The 21,479-nt window shown below is 49.1% G+C and overlaps 1 protein-coding gene across 3 annotated transcripts in view; it reads right to left on the reverse strand.

The window, feature by feature from the left end:
• Positions 1 to 21,479, reverse strand: part of LOC143962173 (phospholipid scramblase 3-like) — a 46,971-nt gene that overhangs the window by 12,736 nt on the left and 12,756 nt on the right. For 2 of the 3 annotated variants that reach the window (XM_077471502.1, XM_077471501.1), the window contains exon 2: positions 1,482 to 1,535. In XM_077471502.1, coding sequence (XP_077327628.1) covers positions 1,482 to 1,529 — 48 coding nt within the window. In that variant the 5' untranslated portion in view covers positions 1,530 to 1,535. Of the gene's footprint in view, positions 1 to 1,481; positions 1,536 to 2,087; positions 2,493 to 21,479 lie in introns of those variants that run through there. The other variant, XM_077471503.1, reaches the window with a different exon arrangement.

Genomic DNA, 21,479 nt, shown 5'->3' on the forward strand with positions numbered 1-21,479 from the left:
GGATGGATGCAAGGGTTGGGTAGATGGGTGCCTAGGCTGATGGGATGGGAGTCTGGGATGATGGATGGATGTCAGGGTTGGGTAGATGGGTGCCTAGGGTGATGTGATGGGAGTCTGGAGTGATGGATGGATGTCAGGGTTGGGTAGATGGGTGCCTAGGGTGATGTGATGGGAATCTGGGGTGATGGATGGATGCAAGGGTTGGGTAGATGGGTGCCTAGGCTGATGGGATGGGAGTCTGGGATGATGGATGGATGTCAGGGTTGGGTAGATGGGTGCCTAGGGTGATGTGATGGGAGTCTGGGGTGATGGATGGATGTTGTTGATCAGTAGATGAATGCCCAGGGTGATGGGATAGTAGCCTGGGGTGATGGATGGGTGCCAAGGATGATGGGATGAGAGTCTAGGGTGATGTGATGGGTGTCAGGGTTGAGTAGATGGGTGCCAGGGGTGATGGATTGGTGCCAAGGGTGATGGGATGAGAGTCCGGGGTGATGTGATGGGTGTCAAGGTTCAGTAAATGAGTGCCCAGGGTGATTGGATGGGAGTCTGGGGTGATGGTTGGGTGTCAGAGATGAGTAGATGATTGCCAAGGGTGATGGGATGAGAGTCGGGGGTGATGGATTGATGTCAGGGTTGAGAAGATGGGTCCCTAAGGTGATGTGATAGAAGTTTGGGGTGATGAATGGGTGTCAAGGTTGAGTAGATGGGTGCCTAGGGTGATAGGATTGGAGTCTGGGTTGAAGCATGGGTGTCAGGGATGAGTTGATAAGATCCTAGGGTTATAGGATGGGAGTCTGGGGAAATGGATGGATGTAAGGGTTGGGTAGGTGGGTGCCTTGGCTGATGGGATGGGAGTCTGGGGTGATGGATGGATGTCGTGGACAGTAGATGAATGCCCAGGGTGATGGGATTGGAGTCTGAAGTGATGTGATGAGTGTCGGGGTTGAGTAAATGAGTTCCTAGGGTGATGGGATTGGAGTCTGGGGTAATGCATGAGTTTCAGGGTTATGTACATGAGTGCGTAGGGTGATGGATGGGTGTCAGGGTTGAGTAGATAGGTGCCTAGTGTGATGGGATGGGTGCCTAGGGTGATGGCATAGGTGCCTGGGGTGATGGCATAGGTGCCTGGGGTGATGGGATAGGTGCCTGGGGTGATGTGATGGGTGTCAGGGTTGAGTAGATTGGTGCTAATGTGATGGAATGGGAGGCTGGGGTGAGGAGATAGGTATATGTGGCAACGGAATAGGAAGTGGGACATAGAAGTGGGAAGTAGGAGAACTAGGATTCCATTGGGCTTTATAGGTTAAAACATAGGCCAATAAAAAAAGTCTGCCTGACCGAGGCTTCGACCTTATCCCACCACATCCAGGTTTGGCTGGATTTCCTCAAATATTTCTTATGCAGACCAGCTGTTGCCTTGAGATCAGTATCTGGGGGTGTAATCCGCCCTCCAGACAGGTTCTCTTTACACATCTCACCTGAAGAAGATATTCCAGTCCAGGTGGAGCAACAGGAACTCCGTCCATAATACCCTGCAACATATAATAAAGATCAATAGTTTTATGGGTAACACTGGCAGGAAGTTATGATGACAGCAATGCTCTGGTGGTCCCCGAAATAGGAAGTACAGGATAAAAAATACTCAAAAAAAAAGTTACTGGGGAACCGGTGGGGCGGTGGGGGGGGGGGGGAGGTGTTGTCCTGAAGTTCCCCTTTAACTCTAATCTGGTGAGCTGTAAAGATTTTTTAGAAGCGCCACCTATGGGCAATATTGGATTTCATTTTTTTTCTACTGACCTTCTGCTTTCAGAAAATATTTCATGTTTCGGGAGGAGGGGTGGGGGTGAAGTAATGTTAAGATCAAAAATGTGCACTTTGATGTTTGTGCGACAAAATGAAAAAAAAAAAATGAAAATAAAGGCTCCAGCAGTGAAAGGGTTAATGGGGCCTCACTGATATCTACTTAGAAAAAAATAAATAAAAAAGCAGCATGTTGTGTGTGGTGATCTTTGTTGGCTGGATCTGTGTCCCTGTTACCGACTGCAGCTTGTATCTGACTATGTTTGTCCATGGCCGGCCCTCACCTCCCGCCTGTTCCTGGGATCGCCTGTTGACTCTGTACTGTGTTCTGTTCCTGTCCAGCTGCCAACTGTGACTGAGGACCACATCCTGGCACACCCACCAGTAACCTCTTAGTTGCCGGGGTGCTCTGGTGAAGATCTGGTGAAGATCTGGTGAAGATCTGGTGTGTGTGGTCAGACTCGGCCGATTTATGGTCTCCCACCCTCTCCAATCTGAAGATCCCACAGAGGGTCCTCTATCCGTTTTTTTTTTTTCATTATAATCTGGATCTCTGGTTTGCCTCTGACAGTCTCGTGTTTATCTTATTTTTTTTTCCCTGTAAGGCAATGGACTGTTCAGTGTCGTCATATCCCTCTGACTCTTCCATGTTGGGACTTTCTAGCCTCAGATGACCTCCCAGCACTTTAATTGTCCTCTTCATGGCCAATAGTGATGGCCGAACGGTTCGCCCGGCGGTCGTTTCGCGGCGAATTTCCGACTTTCGCCGTCCGCGGGTTCGAACGCCTTTTTCCGTCGTTCGCCCCGGCGGACTTACGTGTTTAATGTATACAAGAACTTTAACCTTTCGTGACACGTTTATCATGTGTTACAGGACAACCAATTGAGACATGACAGCTCATGGACACTTGGACATTCCCCCTAACCTATAAATACACCCGATCCGGTGGCCATTTTACATTCTTTCTTCTGTCACTGTAGGGAAAGGATCCTGTGTGGAGTAGGGACAGAGAAAACGCTAGCTATTTGGTACACAAAAGTTCTTTTCAGGACTGGTATAGGTGTTAGGTCAGCAGCCTGAGTTTCTTTTGTCAGTTTAGATAAAGGGACAGAGCGCTGTATGCTGCTATTTTAGGGACAGCTCAGCCAGATTAGTCTTTCTTCATCATCATCATCATCATCATCATTAGCTGTTACTATCAGGTCCACAAAAGAGCTGTTCCAGCTAATCGTTCCAGCCTACTCTTTTTTGCCAATTTGTATAGGGACAGGCAGGAAGCAGTGTGTCAGGCAGTGAGGATAATTTTAAAGACTTGCTGTTACTATTAGTTCCACAAAGGTTCTTTTCAGGACTGGTATCAGTGGTACGGTAATAGGCTTGTACACGTATAATATTCTTTCTTCCAAATATAGAAAGAATATTATACTTGACTGCTGCCCTTCTGCTGCAGTCTGCTAATCATTCACAACTCACTTGTTCCACAAAGCTCTTTATCAGGACTGGTAACTTGGTCTGTCTAGGGTGCTACGGTACATAGGCTTGGGTGCGGTACAGTCTGCTGTTCTGTAAGGACCGCTATCGGTCCACAATACATAGGGTTGCCGTGCACTACTGCTGACCGCTGCCCTATACTGCAGCAGTCCTTCAGCGGTATAGGGACTGACGCACAGTCTGCTAAACACTAATACACAACCTGCTTGGTCCACAAAAGTTCTTATAAGGACTGGTAACTTGGTATAGGGTGCTACGGTACATAGGCCTGAGTGCAGTACAGTCTGCTGTTCTGTAAGGACCGCTATCGGTCCACAATACATAGGGTTGCCGTGCACTACTGCTGACCGCTGCCCTATACTGCAGCAGTCCTTCATTGGTATAGGGACTGACGTACAGTCTGCTAATCACTAACACACAACCTGCTTGGTCCACAAAAGTTCTTATAAGGACTGGTAACTTGGTATAGGGTGCTACGGTACATAGGCCTGAGTGCAGTACAGTCTGCTGTTCTGTAAGGACCGCTATCGGTCCACAATACATAGGGTTGCCGTGCACTACTGCTGACCGCTGCCCTATACTGCAGCAGTCCTTCATTGGTATAGGGACTGACGTACAGTCTGCTAATCACTAACACACAACCTGCTTGGTCCACAAAAGTTCTTATAAGGACTGGTAACTTGGTATAGGGTGCTACGGTACATAGGCCTGAGTGCGTTACAGTCTGCTGTTCTGTAAGGACCGCTATCGGTCCACAATACATAGGGTTGCCGTGCACTACTGCTGACCGCTGCCCTATACTGCAGCAGTCCTTCATTGGTATAGGGACTGACGTACAGTCTGCTAATCACTAACACACAACCTGCTTGGTCCACAAAAGTTCTTATAAGGACTGGTAACTTGGTATAGGGTGCTACGGTACATAGGCCTGAGTGCGTTACAGTCTGCTGTTCTGTAAGGACCGCTATCGGTCCACAATACATAGGGTTGCCGTGCACTACTGCTGACCGCTGCCCTATACTGCAGCAGTCCTTCAGCGGTATAGGGACTGACGCACAGTCTGCTAAACACTAACACACAACCTGCTTGGTCCACAAAAGTTTTTATAAGGACTGGTAACTTGGTATAGGGTGCTACGGTACATAGGCCTGAGTGCAGTACAGTCTGCTGTTCTGTAAGGACCGCTATCGGTCCACAATACATAGGGTTGCCGTGCACTACTGCTGACCGCTGCCCTATACTGCAGCAGTCCTTCATTGGTATAGGGACTGACGTACAGTCTGCTAATCACTAACACACAACCTGCTTGGTCCACAAAAGTTCTTATAAGGACTGGTAACTTGGTATAGGGTGCTACGGTACATAGGCCTGAGTGCGTTACAGTCTGCTGTTCTGTAAGGACCGCTATCGGTCCACAATAGATAGGGTTGACGTGCACTACTGCTGACCGCTGCCCTATACTGCAGCAGTCCTTCATTGGTATAGGGACTGACGTACAGTCTGCTAATCACTAACACACAACCTGCTTGTTCCACAAAAGTTCTTATAAGGACTGGTAACTTGGTATAGGGTGCTACGGTACATAGGCTTGAGTGCGGTACAGTCTGCTGTTCTGTAAGGACCGCTATCGGTCCACAATAGATAGGGTTGACGTGCACCACTGCTGACCGCTGCCCTATACTGCAGCAGTCCTTCAGCGGTATAGGGACTGACGTACAGTCTGCTAAACACTAATACACAACCTGCTTGGTCCACAAAAGTTCTTATAAGGACTGGTAACTTGGTATAGGGTGCTACGGTACATAGGCTTGAGTGCGGTACAGTCTGCTGTTCTGTAAGGACCGCTATCGGTCCACAATAGATAGGGTTGACGTGCACCACTGCTGACCGCTGCCCTATACTGCAGCAGTCCTTCAGCGGTATAGGGACTGACGTACAGTCTGCTAAACACTAATACACAACCTGCTTGGTCCACAAAAGTTCTTATAAGGACTGGTAACTTGGTATAGGGTGCTACGGTACATAGGCTTGAGTGCGGTACAGTCTGCTGTTCTGTAAGGACCGCTATCGGTCCACAATAGATAGGGTTGACGTGCACCACTGCTGACCGCTGCCCTATACTGCAGCAGTCCTTCAGCGGTATAGGGACTGACGTACAGTCTGCTAAACACTAATACACAACCTGCTTGGTCCACAAAAGTTCTTATAAGGACTGGTAACTTGGTATAGGGTGCTACGGTACATAGGCTTGAGTGCGGTACAGTCTGCTGTTCTGTAAGGACCGCTATCGGTCCACAATAGATAGGGTTGACGTGCACCACTGCTGACCGCTGCCCTATACTGCAGCAGTCCTTCAGCGGTATAGGGACTGACGTACAGTCTGCTAAACACTAATACACAACCTGCTTGGTCCACAAAAGTTCTTATAAGGACTGGTAACTTGGTATAGGGTGCTACGGTACATAGGCTTGAGTGCGGTACAGTCTGCTGTTCTGTAAGGACCGCTATCGGTCCACAATAGATAGGGTTGACGTGCACCACTGCTGACCGCTGCCCTATACTGCAGCAGTCCTTCAGCGGTATAGGGACTGACGTACAGTCTGCTAAACACTAATACACAACCTGCTTGGTCCACAAAAGTTCTTATAAGGACTGGTAACTTGGTATAGGGTGCTACGGTACATAGGCTTGAGTGCGGTACAGTCTGCTGTTCTGTAAGGACCGCTATAGGTCCACAATAGATAGGGTTGACGTGCACCACTGCTGACCGCTGCCCTATACTGCAGCAGTCCTTCAGCGGTATAGGGACTGACGTACAGTCTGCTAAACACTAATACACAACCTGCTTGGTCCACAAAAGTTCTTATAAGGACTGGTAACTTGGTATAGGGTGCTACGGTACATAGGCTTGAGTGCGGTACAGTCTGCTGTTCTGTAAGGACCGCTATAGGTCCACAATAGATAGGGTTGACGTGCACCACTGCTGACCGCTGCCCTATACTGCAGCAGTCCTTCAGCGGTATAGGGACTGACGTACAGTCTGCTAAACACTAATACACAACCTGCTTGGTCCACAAAAGTTCTTATAAGGACTGGTAACTTGGTATAGGGTGCTACGGTACATAGGCTTGAGTGCGGTACAGTCTGCTGTTCTGTAAGGACCGCTATAGGTCCACAATAGATAGGGTTGACGTGCACCACTGCTGACCGCTCACCTATACTGCAGCAGTCCTTCAGCGGTATAGGGACTAAGAGTTTTGTCACAGGGTCATTTAAAAAATGACATGCAGAGGAAGAGGCAGGCCCTTCCGTAGGGGTGGTAGGGGTAGGGCAGGAGCAACAGGCTTGAGCCAAAGTGGGAAGTTGCAGAAGGTGCGTTCAATTACTTTAAAGGATGCACCAGACTTGGTTGAGTGGCTCGCTCAGCCTTACTCTTCTGCACCCTCCTCATCCTCTCGATCTGCACCCTCTTCTTCACTCTCTGCTATGTGCACCCCCAAAGACACTACCACCAACAACACGACCACCACCACCACCACCACATACCTTCCGCTTGAGTCACTGGAATTATTTTCCGATCCATATCAAGAGGACATTTCTGATGCGCAGCCACTCTTGGTATTGGATCAGGAAGAGGAGGTAGCAACAAGCGCTACTCAGCAGTCTGACGCCAGTACCCAGATCAGCCCAAGGAGGAGGTTGGTCCCCGGTGTTGCTGCCTACTCTACTTATAGCGGTGGGGAAGGTGACGTTGATGATGACGTGTCTAGTGATGTCACGTGGGTGCCCACAAGAGAGGAAGAGGAGGGGAGTTCAGAGGGAGATATGGACCAGCAGATAGGGAGGAGAAGCAGCAATGACTTACATTGCACAGCAGGGACAAAGCAGACTGCAAATGTATCAGGAGCGAGTCATCGACCATGTACGGTCACATCTGGCGCTCCCAGGACACCGGCACATGGCTCCGCAGTGTGGGCTTTTTTTAACGTGTCCGCTGCTGACAATAGCGTTGCCATCTGCAATCTTTGCAGTCAACGCGTTAGTCGCGGTAAGCCCAATACTCACCTAGGGACGACCGCCTTAAGAAGGCACATGAGCAGCCATCACCGAGCCCAGTGGGAGCAACGGAACACACAAAGCCACACTGCAGGCTCTCACCGTCCAGCCTCGTCTTCTACTTCTCCTTCTCCTCTCTCCTCACAATTGTCCTCCACTCCACCTTCCATCACGCCAAGCTCACATTTTTCTGCAAAAAGGCAGGCTTCCGTGGGCCTAATGTTTGAGCGTAAAAAAATGATGACGCCGGATAACCCTCTTGCCCAACGGTTGGCGGCTGGCTTGTCAGAACTCATAGCCCGCCAACTACTGCCATATAAACTGGTGGACTCGGAGGCCTTTCGCAAATTTGTGGCCATTGGAACACCACAATGGAAGGTCCCAGGAAGGAAGTATTTCTCAGAGAAGGGCATCCCAGAGCTATATGGCCATGTTCAGCGGCAAGTGAATGTATCTCTGGCACACAGTGTCGGTGCCAAGATACATCTGACCACAGACACGTGGTCTAGCAAACACGGGCAGGGAAGGTATATCAGTTTTACTGCCCACTGGGTGAACCTTCTGACGGCCGTCAAGCATGTAACCCGTGGCACCCGTGTAGATTTGGTTTTACCGCCACGGATTGCATGCAGGCCTGACTCTTCTTCTCCTCCTCCTACTCCATCCTCCTCCCTCTCCTCCTCAGCTGCCTCCTCCTTTTCCGCTGCTAGCGTCTCTTCCACTGCACCGCCCAAGCTCCCCAGAACCTATTCCACATGCCAGGTGAGACGTTGCCATGCCGTGCTGCGTCTGTTGTGCCTGGAAGCAAAGAGCCACACTGGCCCGGCACTCCTTTCAGCTTTGCGTTCACAGGCAGATGAGTGGCTAACACCGCTCAATTTGACAGTTGGTAAAGTGGTGTGTGACAACGGTGCCAATCTGCTTAGCGCATTGAAACAGGGCAAAATCACGCACGTGCCGTGCATGGCACACGTCTTAAACTTGGTCGTGCAGCGATTCCTTGTCAAATACCCTGGGGTCCAGGACATCTTGCGGCAGGCAAGGAAAATCTCGGCCCATTTCAGAAGATCTTACACGGCCATGGCTCGCCTTGCTGACATTCAGCGGCGACACCATCTGCCGGTCAGACGTCTTATTTGCGATTGCCCGACGCGATGGAACTCAACCTTCTATATGCTTGATAGGCTGCTCCAGCAGAAACGTGCAGTTAACGTCTACCTGTATGAACTCTGCGAAAGAAACGGTTCTGGGGAGCTGGGTTTTTTTTCACCGCGCCAGTGGCTGCTCATGCGCGACACATGCAGACTTCTGCGGCCATTTGAGGAGATCACCAAACTGGTCAGTCGCAGCCATGGCGCCATCAGTGACATGGTACCTTATGCCTTCTTTCTGGAGCGTGCATTGCGTCGTGTCATTGATCAGGCTGTGGAGGAGCAGGAGCGGGAAGATGAGGAAGTCGCAATGCTGGATGAATTCCCAGGGGGGGCTACTCTATCTGAGACAAGTCAACAACAGGAGTCTGATGAGGAGTCAGAGGAGGATGGTGCCGGGGCGGATGAGCAGGAGCAAGAAGAGCATGCTTTAAACCTTTCTGGGATCCCTGTTGTGCGAGGATGGGGAGAGGAGAATGAAGAGGACGACATTATCCTGGATGATGAGCAGGAGCCAGGCCACCACACCGCTTCCACTTTAGTGCAAATGGGGGCCTTCATGCTCCAGTGTTTTAATAGGGACCCCCGTATAAAAAGCATGAGGGTCAAGGACCAGTACTGGGTGGCAACGTACTTAGACCCCCGGTACAAACACAAAATGGCGGAAATGTTACCGCCGTCGCAGAGGGCTGTCAGAATGCAGCACTTCCAGGCCTTGCTTCGAGAAATGCTGCATTCTGCTTTTGCGTGCGCTGGCAGAGGAGCAATTCCCACTCCCAGAGAAGGATTTGCGGGTACCAATCCAACAGCGCCTGCAAGAAGAGGCCGGTTTGAAGATGTGTTGGTGACTTCGGATATGAGGTCATTCTTTCAGCCGACCCATCGACAGGTGTCATCCGGATCCAGCATCAGGGAACGCCTAGACCGTCAGGTGTCCGACTACATTGGGTTAACGGCCGATGTGGACGCTCTGAGGAGTGATGAACCCCTAGACTACTGGGTGGGCAGGCTTGACCTCTGGCCAGAGCTTGCCCAATTTGCAATCGAACTGTTGGCTTGCCCCTCATCCAGTGTCCTGTCCGAAAGGACGTTCAGCGCAGCAGGGGGGATTGTGACCGATAAGCGTACTCGCCTAGCTCACCACAGTGTTAACTACCTCACATTTCTAAAAATGAATGAGGCATGGATCTCGGAGGAATTCAACACATGTGATCAGTAGACCATGTATATGTCTATAAACAATTTTTGGAATCAAGCACACAGACCTTCTTAATTCATTTGGCTCACTTCCCTGACCCAAAAAAGCACACCGTACTATATGCCCCTACCCTCCTCTTTGAAGAGGTTGAGCGGTGTCATATTTCTACTGGGGCTGCTTATTATGAGGGGTTCCCACCATCCCTGTGCTGTGCTGACTTCCTCCTGGGTGTTCTTATTATGAGGGGCTCCCACCATCCCTGTGCTGTGCTGACTTCCTCCTGGGGGTTCTTATTATGAGGGGATCACACCATCCCTGTGCTGTGCTGACTTCCTCCTGGGGCTGCTTACGGTGCTGCTGTCAGCGCTGTATGTCACGGAGCTGCTGTCAGCGCTGTATGTCACGGAGCTGCTGTCAGCGCTGTATGTCACGGAGCTGCTGTCAGCGCTGTATGTCACGGAGCTGCTGTCAGCGCTGTATGTCACGGAGCTGCTGTCAGCGCTGTATGTCACGGAGCTGCTGTCAGCGCTGTATGTCACGGAGCTGCTGTCAGCGCTGTATGTCACGGAGCTGCTGTCAGCGCTGTATGTCACGGAGCTGCTGTCAGCGCTGTATGTCACGGAGCTGCTGTCAGCGCTGTATGTCACGGAGCTGCTGTCAGCGCTGTATGTCACGGAGCTGCTGTCAGCGCTGTATGTCACGGTGCTGCTGTCAGCGCTGTATGTCACGGAGCTGCTGTCAGCGCTGTATGTCACGGAGCTGCTGTCAGCGCTGTATGTCACGGAGCTGCTGTCAGCGCTGTATGTCACGGAGCTGCTGTCAGCGCTGTATGTCACGGAGCTGCTGTCAGCGCTGTATGTCACGGTGCTGCTGTCAGCGCTGTATGTCACGGAGCTGCTGTCAGCGCTGTATGTCACGGAGCTGCTGTCAGCGCTGTATGTCACGGAGCTGCTGTCAGCGCTGTATGTCACGGAGCTGCTGTCAGCGCTGTATGTCACGGAGCTGCTGTCAGCGCTGTATGTCACGGTGCTGATGTCAGTGCTCTGTATTACGGTGCTGCTGTCAGTGCTCTGTATCTCCTGCACCCTCTTGTTTGCCTACCCTGGTCCCTGACCTTCCCTCTCCTCCATTGCCTTCATTAGCTCCATAGTCCTGAATTGTCAGAACAATTTCCCAAATAAAAAAAAAATGCTTGTAGTTATCGATCCCAAATTCACCTCATACATGTATTATGCTATTGTCCAGGTGGTGGGACTACGTGCTACCCCCTAATAATTACCCCGTGGCCGCAAATTCGACCTAAAGGTTTGCGAAATTCGCCTCCCATTGAAGTCAATGGAGCCCGCGGCGAACGGTCGTTTTCGCGAACGTTTGTGTCCGTTCGCGTTTCGCGTTCGCGAAACGTCCCGTCGGAAGTTCGTCCATCACTAATGGCCAATAAATCCTCCACATTGGTATTGATCCCCCTGTACAATATTGTCTTATACTTCAATACTGGATTTATTATCTTCAGTGAGACAAACCCCTTCATTGATCTGCTTTACAAACATTGATCAGACAGGAGATAGAGAAATACAAAGTAACATTGTTTATAAACATTGATCAGACCGGAGGTAGAGAGATACAAAGGGTCCGTTCACACAGGGGCAACACGACTTTCAACACGACTTTTGGAGGCAACTTGGACACGACCTGAACACGATTTGGGGCGACTTACAACACGACTTTAAGTCGCCCCAGGCCAGGCGACTTTTGCCGCGGCCAATCAGAGAATGAGCTCTCAAGAGGGAACTCCACGCCAAATTATGAAAAAAATTTGGCGTGGGTTCTCCCTTCGAGAGCATACCAGGCCCTTAGGTCTGGGATGAATATTAAGGGGAACCCCCTACGCCGAAAAAACGGCGTGGGGGTCCCCCCCAGATTCATACCAGACCCTAATCCGAACACGCTACCCGGCCAGCCAGGAAAGGGGGTGGGGACGAGCGTGCGCCCCCCCCCCCTCCTGAGCCGTACCAGGCCGCGTGCCCTCAACATGGGGGGTGCCTTGGGGAAGGGGGGGCCGTGTGGCCCCCCCACCCCAAAGCACCTTGTCCCCATGTCGATGAGGACAAGGGCCTCTTCCCGACAACCCTGGCCCTCGATTGTCGGGGTCTGCGGGCGAGGGGCTTATCGGAATCCGGGAGCCCCCTTTAATAAGGGGGCCCCCCCGGATACCGGCCCCCCACCCTATGTGAATGAGTATGGGGTACAATGTACCCCTACCCATTCACCTGTGAAAAAAAGTACAAAAATAAAACACAACACACAAGATAAAATAGTTTATTGCACAGCTCCGGGGGTCTTCCTTCTTCGGGGGTCTTCTCGCCGGACTCCTCCGCTATCTTCTTGTAGCTCTTTTGCTAGCAGAGGAGTCCGGCTTTCTTCCTCGCCGCCGCCCTCTTCTTCCGACTTCGGGGGTCTTGTCCCCCTCTTCGGTTCTTCTGCCGGGCCACCGCGCCTTCTTATAGCTCTTTTACAGGCGGTGGCCCGGTCTTCTGTCGCCGCCGCCGCCTTCCGTTCTTCTTCTTCTTCTCCTTCTTCTCCTTGAGATGTTGACTCGACGTTCTCTCCGGCCGCAATGCCAGGGACGCGCTGCGCGGCGACTTATATAGGGACAAGGGGCGGGGTCATCGGTTGATGTCACATGGGTTGGTGTCACATGGTGACCCCGCCCCCTTACGATGTCACAGTCCCGGAGGATGCTGGGACTGTCGCCATGTGACGTCAACCCATGTGACATCAACCGATGACCCCGCCCCTTGTCCCTATATAAGTCGCCGCGCAGCGCGTCCCTGGCATTGCGGCCAGAGAGAGAGCGTTGAGTCAACATCTCCAGGAGAAGAAGGAGAAGAAGAAGAAGAACGGAAGGCGGCGACAGAAGACCGGCCCACCGCCTGTAAAAGAGCTAGAAGAAGGCGCGGTGCCCCGGCAGAAGAACCGAAGAGGGGGACAAGACCCCCGAAGTCGGAAGAAGAGGCCGGCGACGAGGAAGAAAGCCGGGCTCCTCCGCTAGCAAAAGAGCTACAAGAAGATAGCGGAGGAGTCCGGCGAGAAGACCCCCGAAGACGGAAGACCCCCGGAGCTGTGCAATAAACTATTTTATCTTGTGTGTTGCGGTTTTTTTTGTACTTTTTTTCACAGGTGAATAGGTAGGGGGGCCGGTATCCGGGTGGGCCCCCTTATTAAAGGGGGCTCCCGGATTCCGATAAGCCCCTCGCCGGCAGACCCCGACAACCAACGGCCAGGGTTGTCGGGAAGAGGCCCTTGTCCTCATCAACATGGGGACAAGGTGCTTTGGGGTGGGGGGGCTGCGCGGCCCCCCTTCCCCAAGGCACCCCCCATGTTGAGGGCACGCAGCCTGGTATGGCTCAGGAGGGGGGGCGCACGCTCGTCCCCACCCCCTTTCCTGGCCGGCCAGGTAGCGTGCTCGGATAAGGGTCTGGTATGAATCTGGGGGGGACCCCCACGCCGTTTTTTCAGCGTAGGGGGTTCCCCTTAATATTCATACCAGACCTAAGGGCCTGGTATGCTCTCGGAGGGGGAACCCACGCCAAATTTTTTTCAGAAATTTGGCGTGGAGTGCCCTCTTGAGAGCTGATAATTCTGTCAGAGTCGCCTCCGTATAAACGGAGATCCGACTTGGAGGCGACCTACACTGAAATCAATGGGTACCGGTCGCCTACAAGTCGGATTCAAGTAGTACAGGAACCTTTATGGAAATCGGAGCGACTTCAGTAGTGTGGATTAAGACTGCTCTCATTCACTTACATTGCTTTTTAAATGTTGTCCGACCTGAGGCGACTAGGGGCGACCTGAAGTCGGATCGGAGTTGCCCCTGTGTGAACGGACCCTAAGTAACATTGTTTATAAACATTGATTAGACAGGAGATAAAGAGATACAAAGAAATATTGTTTATAAACATTGATCAGACAGGAGATAGAGAAATACAAAGTAATATTGTTTATAAACATTGATCAGACAGGAGGTAGAGAGATACAAAGTAATATTGTTTATAAACATTGATCAGACGGGAGATAGAAAAATACAAAGTAACATTGTTTCTAAACATTGATCAGATGGGAGATAAGGAGATACAAAGTAACATTGTTTATAAACATTGATCAGTCAGGAGATAGAGAGATACAAAGTAACATTGTAAATAAACATTGATCAGACGGGCGCTAAAGACATTCAAAGAAACATTATTTATAAACATTGATCTGACGGGAGATGAGGAGATACAAAGTAATATTGTTTATAAACATTGATCAGATGGGAGGCAGAGAGATACAAAGTAACATTGTTTATAAACATTGATTAGACTGGAGCTAAAGAGATACAAAGTAATATTGTTTATAAACATTGGTCAGACGGGAGACAGAGAGATACAAATAATATTGTTTATAAACATTGATCAGATGGGAGCTAAAAAGATACAAAGTAACGTTATTTATAAACATTGATCAGACGGGAGATAAGGAGATACAAAATAATATTGTTTATAAACATCGATCAGACGGGAGGTAGATAGATACAAATTAACGTTGTGAAAGAAAATAGGAATACCACAGAGCAAACAAACTACATTAGATAATAGTAAAGTGCTAGTGCTAATATAGAATAAATGTGCAAAAAACACAAGGGATTGGTGACATTTCATAAACAAGCATGTAGCCAGTGAAAATTCTAAATGTGCAAAAATGCATATATACAACTCCCATTATGACGTTACCAAGTGCTAGGCTTGTTTATGAAATTTCACAAATTCATTTTTGCACTGTGGTATTCCTATTTTCTTTCCCATTTTTTTTATAAACATTGATCAGACAGCCAGCCTATGGTCCAATGATAGCTGGGCATGAGGTTCGTCATTGCGGGTGGACGTCATAGGACATCCTCATGGATTGTGCTTCGCGCACGCCCTACAATCAGTCCCCGGCTCTGGACACAGCCAATGACAGATCACCCTTCCGGGCCGCTGCCGGTACCATGTGATCACTGTGACTGTAGTTCACATGACAATTGTAAACAACGGATGACTTTGTTTCATGCCATTTATTGTGTACAATTGTGTTGCTAGCTGTGATTGGTCATAGTAATCATATGGTACAGACAGGACCAATCACAGCTAATCATAAATCATACACACTGGGGGGGGGGAGGGAGGATTTACTAAACCTGGAGAGCGCAAAATCTGATGCAGCTGTGCGTAGGAAGCTTCCGGGTTTTATTGTCCAAACTTAACTGAACAAGCTGACATTAGAAGCTTGTTTGGCTACCATGCACAGCTGTACCAGATTCTGACTGCTCGGGTTTTAGTAAAATCTCCCCCCACTGAATGAATCAGTTAAATTAAATAAAAATTGCTTATAACAGTGAAATGCACTGGTATAAGCAATAATAATGTTTAACCCCCCCACCCCCCGCAAAAACAATAAATAAACCTGATCACTTCTCCAGAGTAGTACATTATTACTATGGTGACACTGTACTATTCTGGTCTCAGTGTTTTTTTTTTTGTTTTGTTTTGTTTTAAATCTTAAAAAATAATGAAAAGGTAATAAAAAATAAATTAAAAAAATATATATATGTATCTATTTTGTTTACATGCTGTCATCAGTCATTGTTCCTGATCACTACCCCACCAGTCATATGATGACTCCGTACTGCGCTGGTGACAGTAAAGAAAAGAAAAAAAGTAAATTTTTGTGACGGGAGTCACTTTGGGTGGGGGGGGTGGAACCCAGAATCCCTTGGGGAGGTTGGGAAACCCTTGTTTCAGCTCCCCATGCACCTCCTATGTATAAGTCACCCTGTGTCTCTTATGGGGGCACAGGGTGAACGAGAACCCCAGTATGATGTGTACTAATCTGACTAATCTGTACTAACCTGACTCACTGTACAGTGTCACACTGGAATGTATATATATATATATATATATATATATATATATATATATTGTAATATTGTCTCAAACTATCAATCTATGGTGTGCTCCATGTTGGGTCGTTTGGGGTGTGGCTGTATTCCATTGTTCTATTGTGTCTGTCTGCTTTGGGTATTATGGGATGTGTTTGTAGATTAGCTGTGAGGGGGGGGGGGGGCAAATTCCTACAACAGCTCTCCTTGCTGAGTGGACAGTCTACCCCGCCCTGAATGCAAAGGAAGGGGATTTTCCCCAGTGTTACCTCTGTCTACCTGTGTTTCAATAAAATGTTCATGTTGAGAAACCAAATGAGTACTGCTTAGTTATTGGTTGTCAGTGGTTTGGAATATCTGCTATCTAAAAAAAATGTAAAAATATATATATATATGTATCTATTTTGTTTACATGCTGTCATCAGTCATTGTTCCTGATCACTACCCCACCAGTCATATGATGACTCCGTACTGCACTGGGGACAGTAAAGAAAAAAAAAAGTTAATTTTGTGACGGGAGCCACTTTGGGTGGGGGGGGGGGGGGGTGGAACCCAGAATCCCTTGGGGAGGTTGGAAAACCCTTGTTTCAGCTCTCCATGCACCTCCTATGTCTAAGTCACCCTGTGTCTCTAATAGGGGCACAGGGTGACCGAGAACCCCAGTATGATGTGTACTAATCTGACTCACTGTACAACCACACTGGAATGTATATATATATATATATATATATATATATATATATATATATATATATATATATATATATATATATATAGTATATTGTCTCAAACTATGGTGTACTCCATGTTGGGTCGTTTGGGGTGTGGCTGTATTCCATTGTTCTATTGTGTCTGTCTGCTTTGGGTATTATGGGATGTGTTTGTAGATTATCTGAGGGGGGGGGCAAATTCCTACAACAGCTCTCCCTGCTGATTGGACAGTCTACCTCGCCCTGAATGCAAAGGAAGGGGATTTTCCCCAGTTTTACCTCTGTGTACCAGTGTTTCAATAAAATGTTCATGTTGAGAATACCTGGAGCTCAGGCTGGACAGGCTGTTCCAGCAGGAGACAGAGCTGGACAATCATTATCGGGCTCTGCAATGGCACACGGAGCAGGAATATTTAGGGGAGACAACAGAATGCTCTCCGGAGGGATATGACTTTGGCAGCCCTGGATTGCTGTGGTAGAGCCTTACAGACGGTTTTGTGTTTGGCGATTAAGGAGAACCTACCCTTGAGCACCTGAAGATTATAGAGAGGCTATGCTCGGTCTTAAAGGGGTCTCAGAGCTTAAACTGGACCTGGAATATTTGCTAAGGAAGGACCAGCATCTGGAAAAGGCATTCAGGAAACTGCTAGAACATGTTCAGCAGCATGCCAGAGAATTGGCAGTGGAAACTGCGGAGATTGCTTCAGCTAAAGCTGAAATGCTCACAAACAGAGCTCTGTTAACCTCTGCCTAGCACCAATAACATCTTCTGGGTTCCACGGACAGAAGATGGTGAACCTCTATCCCCAGACACAAGTTTCAGAGATTGGGGATTTAATAGACTTCTCAGCTGAGGAAGGACAACCTGGTGAGCCTCTAGCAGAAGACATCAGGGCCAAACATCACTGAGCTCTGTCCAGCACCAACAGCATCTGTGGTGTTACCAGAAACATCTCCAGTTGAAGTACAGTTGAAGCGCTGACAACTGGACAGAGGGTCCAAGACCTCTGCCCTACACTTGTGGCAGTTCCAAAGGCCCAGGGTGAGAAGGTGGTGGTGTGTTCACCCCCCTCCAGCAAGGATCCATTCACCTGGGAGACAGTACCATAGACATGTCCTCCCAGCTGCCAGATGAGGGTAAGAGAAGTGAAGCAGCTAGCTTCCCTTCCCAGCAGCAGATGGCACCCTAGAATGATGCCAGCAACCCAGCAGAAGGGCTGGCAACAGGGCCGAGTGCTGCTGGCCTATGCCCTCAACTAACAAGACGCGGTCTCCATCTGTATACCACAGGGATGCTGGGCAGTCGGCCCAGATTCCCAACAGTGACGTGAGCCCAGCCACCCTGTCTTCTCTCCACCGGCTGAAAGGAATCCAGGGAGAAGGGCCAGTACGCACTTCTCCCAAGCAGTGGATATGTTCTCTGAGAGAGGCAGAGGTTGGCTGGGTGAGTAATGCTATGTTTGGGACAATTTATTTGGGGTACTGTGTGGATACCAGCATTGGGGGACTGGAACTACTGACTAGCTTTGGCGTCAACCCGTCTGGGGTCTCCTTCTGTATTGGTCTGCTGCCGATAGGGGAGAGAGTCACTTTGGGTGGGGGAGGCCTGTGGAACCTAGAATCCCTTGGGGAGGTTGGAAAGCCCTTGTTTCAGCTCCCCATGCACCTCCTATGTCTAAGTCACCCTTTGTCTCTAACTAAGCCACCCTTTCTCTCTAAGCCCCTGTACACACGGTCAGAGATTTCCACAACCAAATCTGTAGGATTTTGCCCGTCGGATTTTGTCCATCGGATCTTGTCCGAAACTGTTGCATACACACGGACGGACAAAGTTGGCGAAAAAATCCGATCTTTCAGAACGTGATGATGTAATTTTGTTACGATGGGACTACATTCAGGCTAGTAGCCAATAGCTTTGATGTGGGAATTTGATCTGAGCATGCGTGGCACTTGGTCCGATCAAAATTCGCTACACATGATGGGAGTATGTCCGATCGGCCCACTTGGTCGGGAAATATTTCCAACATGTTGGAAAATTGGGTCCGACGGATATTCCGACGGAATCAGTCCGATGCATACCACACACAGTCGGATTATCCAGATTCTCCGACCGTGTGTACAAGGGCTAATAGGAGCACAGGCTGACCGAGGACCCGAGTCTAATCTGTACTAATCAGACTCACTGTACACACACTGAAATGTTGTATATATATATATATATATATATATATATATATATATATATATATATGTATATATATATACCGTATATACTCGAGTATAGGCCGACCCGAGTATAAGCCGAGGCCCCCAATTTACCCCCAAAAAACTGGAAAACTTATTGACTCGTGTATAAGCCGAGGGTGAGACATGGCTGTCCATCCCTGTGTGTCCGTCCATCCCTGTGTGTGTGTCCGTCCATCCATCCCTGTGTGTGTGTCCATCCATCCATCCATCCCTGTGTGTGTATCCATCCATCCATCCATCCCTGTGTGTGTGTGTGTGTGTGTGTGTGTGTGTGTGTATCCATCCATCCATCCATCCCTGTGTGTGTGTGTGTGTATCCATCCATCCATCCATCCATCCCTGTGTGTGTGTGTGTGTGTGTGTGTGTATCCATCCATCCATCCATCCATCCCTGTGTGTGTGTGTGTGTGTGTGTGTGTGTGTGTGTGTGTGTGTGTGTGTGTGTGTGTGTGTGTGTGTGTGTGTCCGTGCAGCCTTGTGTGTGTGTCCAGCCTACCTGTGTCCCAAGCCTCCGTCCCGAGCCGCCGTCGTCCCGAGCCTCCTCCGTCCCGTGCCGTGCCTCCTCCGTCCCGTGCCGTGCCTCCTCCGTCCCGTGCCGTGCCTCCCCCGTGCCGTGCCTCCTCCGTCCCGTGTCTCCTCCGTCCCGTGCCGTGCCGTGCCTCCTCCGTCCCGTGCCGATGGATCGCCGCTCTTCTCGGCGGCCATTCTACAATTCAAAGTTCCGCCTCCGCCTGTGATAGGCGGAACACTCAATTTCCCAGCAGCCTGTGTTCCGCCTATCACAGACATCCTCTCATACTCGTCCGTAGTATGAGAATGAGCGGATGTCCGTGATAGGCGGAACACTGACTGCTGGGAAATTCAGTGTTCCGCCTATCACAGGCGGAGGCGGAGAAGGAGGCGCGGCTTTTGAAAATTAATGTCCGCCGTCTGTCTGCTCGATACGCTGATCGAGCAGTCAGACAGCGGCGACTCGAGTATAAGCCGAGGGGGCACTTTCAGCCTCAAAAAAGAGGCTGAAAATCTCGGCTTATACTCGAGTATATACGGTATATATATATATATATTGTCTCATACTATGGTGTGTTCTGTGTTGGGTCATTTGGGGTGTGGCTGTATTCCATTGTGTCTGCCTGCCTTGGGTATTATGGGATGTTTATGTAGATTAGCTGTGAGAGGGGAGGGGGCAAATTCCTCCAACAGCTCTCCCTGCTGATTGGACAGTCTACCCCCCCCCCCCCCCCATTTGCATTTAGGGAAGGAGAGTGTCCCAAGTGTTACATTTGTGTACCTGTGTTTCAATAGACAGTTTATGTTGAGCAACCAAATGAGTACTGCCTAGTTCGGTGATGGCGAACCTTGGCACCCCAGGGAACTGCATTTCCCATGATGCTCCATTACACTGCAGAGTGGATGAGCATTATGGGAAATGTAGTTCCAAAACATCTGGGGTGCCAAGGTTCGCCATCACTGGCCTAGTTATTGGTTGCCAAGGATTTGGAATATCTGATATCTGAATATCAGATATCTATATTCAGACTGAGAGGAAGCGGTATATGACGAAAGCACTCAAGCAGAGAGCGGGAAGTTTTGTTACAATTTTTCAAACTGTCATGACAAAAAATTACACCTTGCCATGCTTCTTACTAAATACTGTGCACATTGGGGTGATTTGGGGGGTATTTGCACTGTCCTGGCTTGTTCGGGCCTCAAGAAATGAGATTGGCCCTCAGTACATCAGGATTGATCGATTTTCAGATATATATACCATAGTTTGTTATAACTTTCCTTCAGACTAAATAATATACACTGATTTGGGTTATTTTTCACCAAAGAAATGTAGAATAATACATTTTGGCCATAATTTTTGAAGAACGATTATTTATTTGCCAAATTTTATAACAGAAATTAACAAACATTTTTTCAAAACGTTTTGAATTTTTTCCATTTACTTAGCAAAAAATAAAGATCCCGGCGGTGATCAAATACCACCAAAGGAAAGCTCTAGTTGTGTGAAGAAGTTATAAAAATGTAGTATGTGTACAGTGTTACATGTCTGTGCAATTGTCATTCAAATGCTTTCGTCATATACTGCTTCCTCCCAGTCTGAATATAGATATCAGATATTCCAAACTGCTGATAACCAATAACTAGGCAGTACTCATTTGGTTGCTCAATTGTCATTCAAAGTGTGACAGCACTGAAAGCTGAAAATTGGCCTGGGAAGGAAGGGGGTGACAATGCCCCGATATTGAAGGGGTTAACTTCTTCACACTTTGGATGTAACAGACACACCCAAAGAGCTGAACTAGTTTTCTACGATTTTCCTTATTATTATATAGAGAAAAAATACAAAAAATATCCTATCAGGTTTACGTGCTGGAATCACTTTGTAGGAAGGCGTTGTTCGAACAAATCCTTGCTCCCCATCCTAGTAATTTCTTGTTGTGCAATGTGTGGGGGTAGTCAGTCTCTATAGTTCGCAGCACCAGTCTGTCTCACTGATAGGGATGAGCTCAGACATGTTCACATGGTCCACGTGCAGAGCCCACCAGGAAGTCGGCGCAGCGCTGCGCTAATCACAGGCATTGAGACATTGCCCGATCTCTGCAGCCGCACATCGGGGCAATGTCTTACTGCCTGTGATTAGCGCAGCGCTGCGCCGACTTCCTGGTGGGCTCTGCACGTGGACTATGTGAACATGTCTGAGCTCATCCTTAGTCACCCACCACCTGATAAGTGTGGTGAAGTATAGGCCTGAACACAGGGCCGTCTTTAAGGCAGCGCAAAAGTGGCAGCTGCCCTGGGCCCTGTCATTGTTGTGTGGTGCAAAGCAGCTGCCTCATCCTTGCCAACTATGCTG

Source organism: Lithobates pipiens, unplaced genomic scaffold (assembly GCF_037356315.1).
Source record: "Lithobates pipiens isolate NorthernLeopardFrog02 unplaced genomic scaffold, aLitPip1_a1.2 Scaffold_8, whole genome shotgun sequence".
In the NCBI taxonomy this organism is placed as follows: Eukaryota; Metazoa; Chordata; class Amphibia; order Anura; family Ranidae; genus Lithobates; species Lithobates pipiens.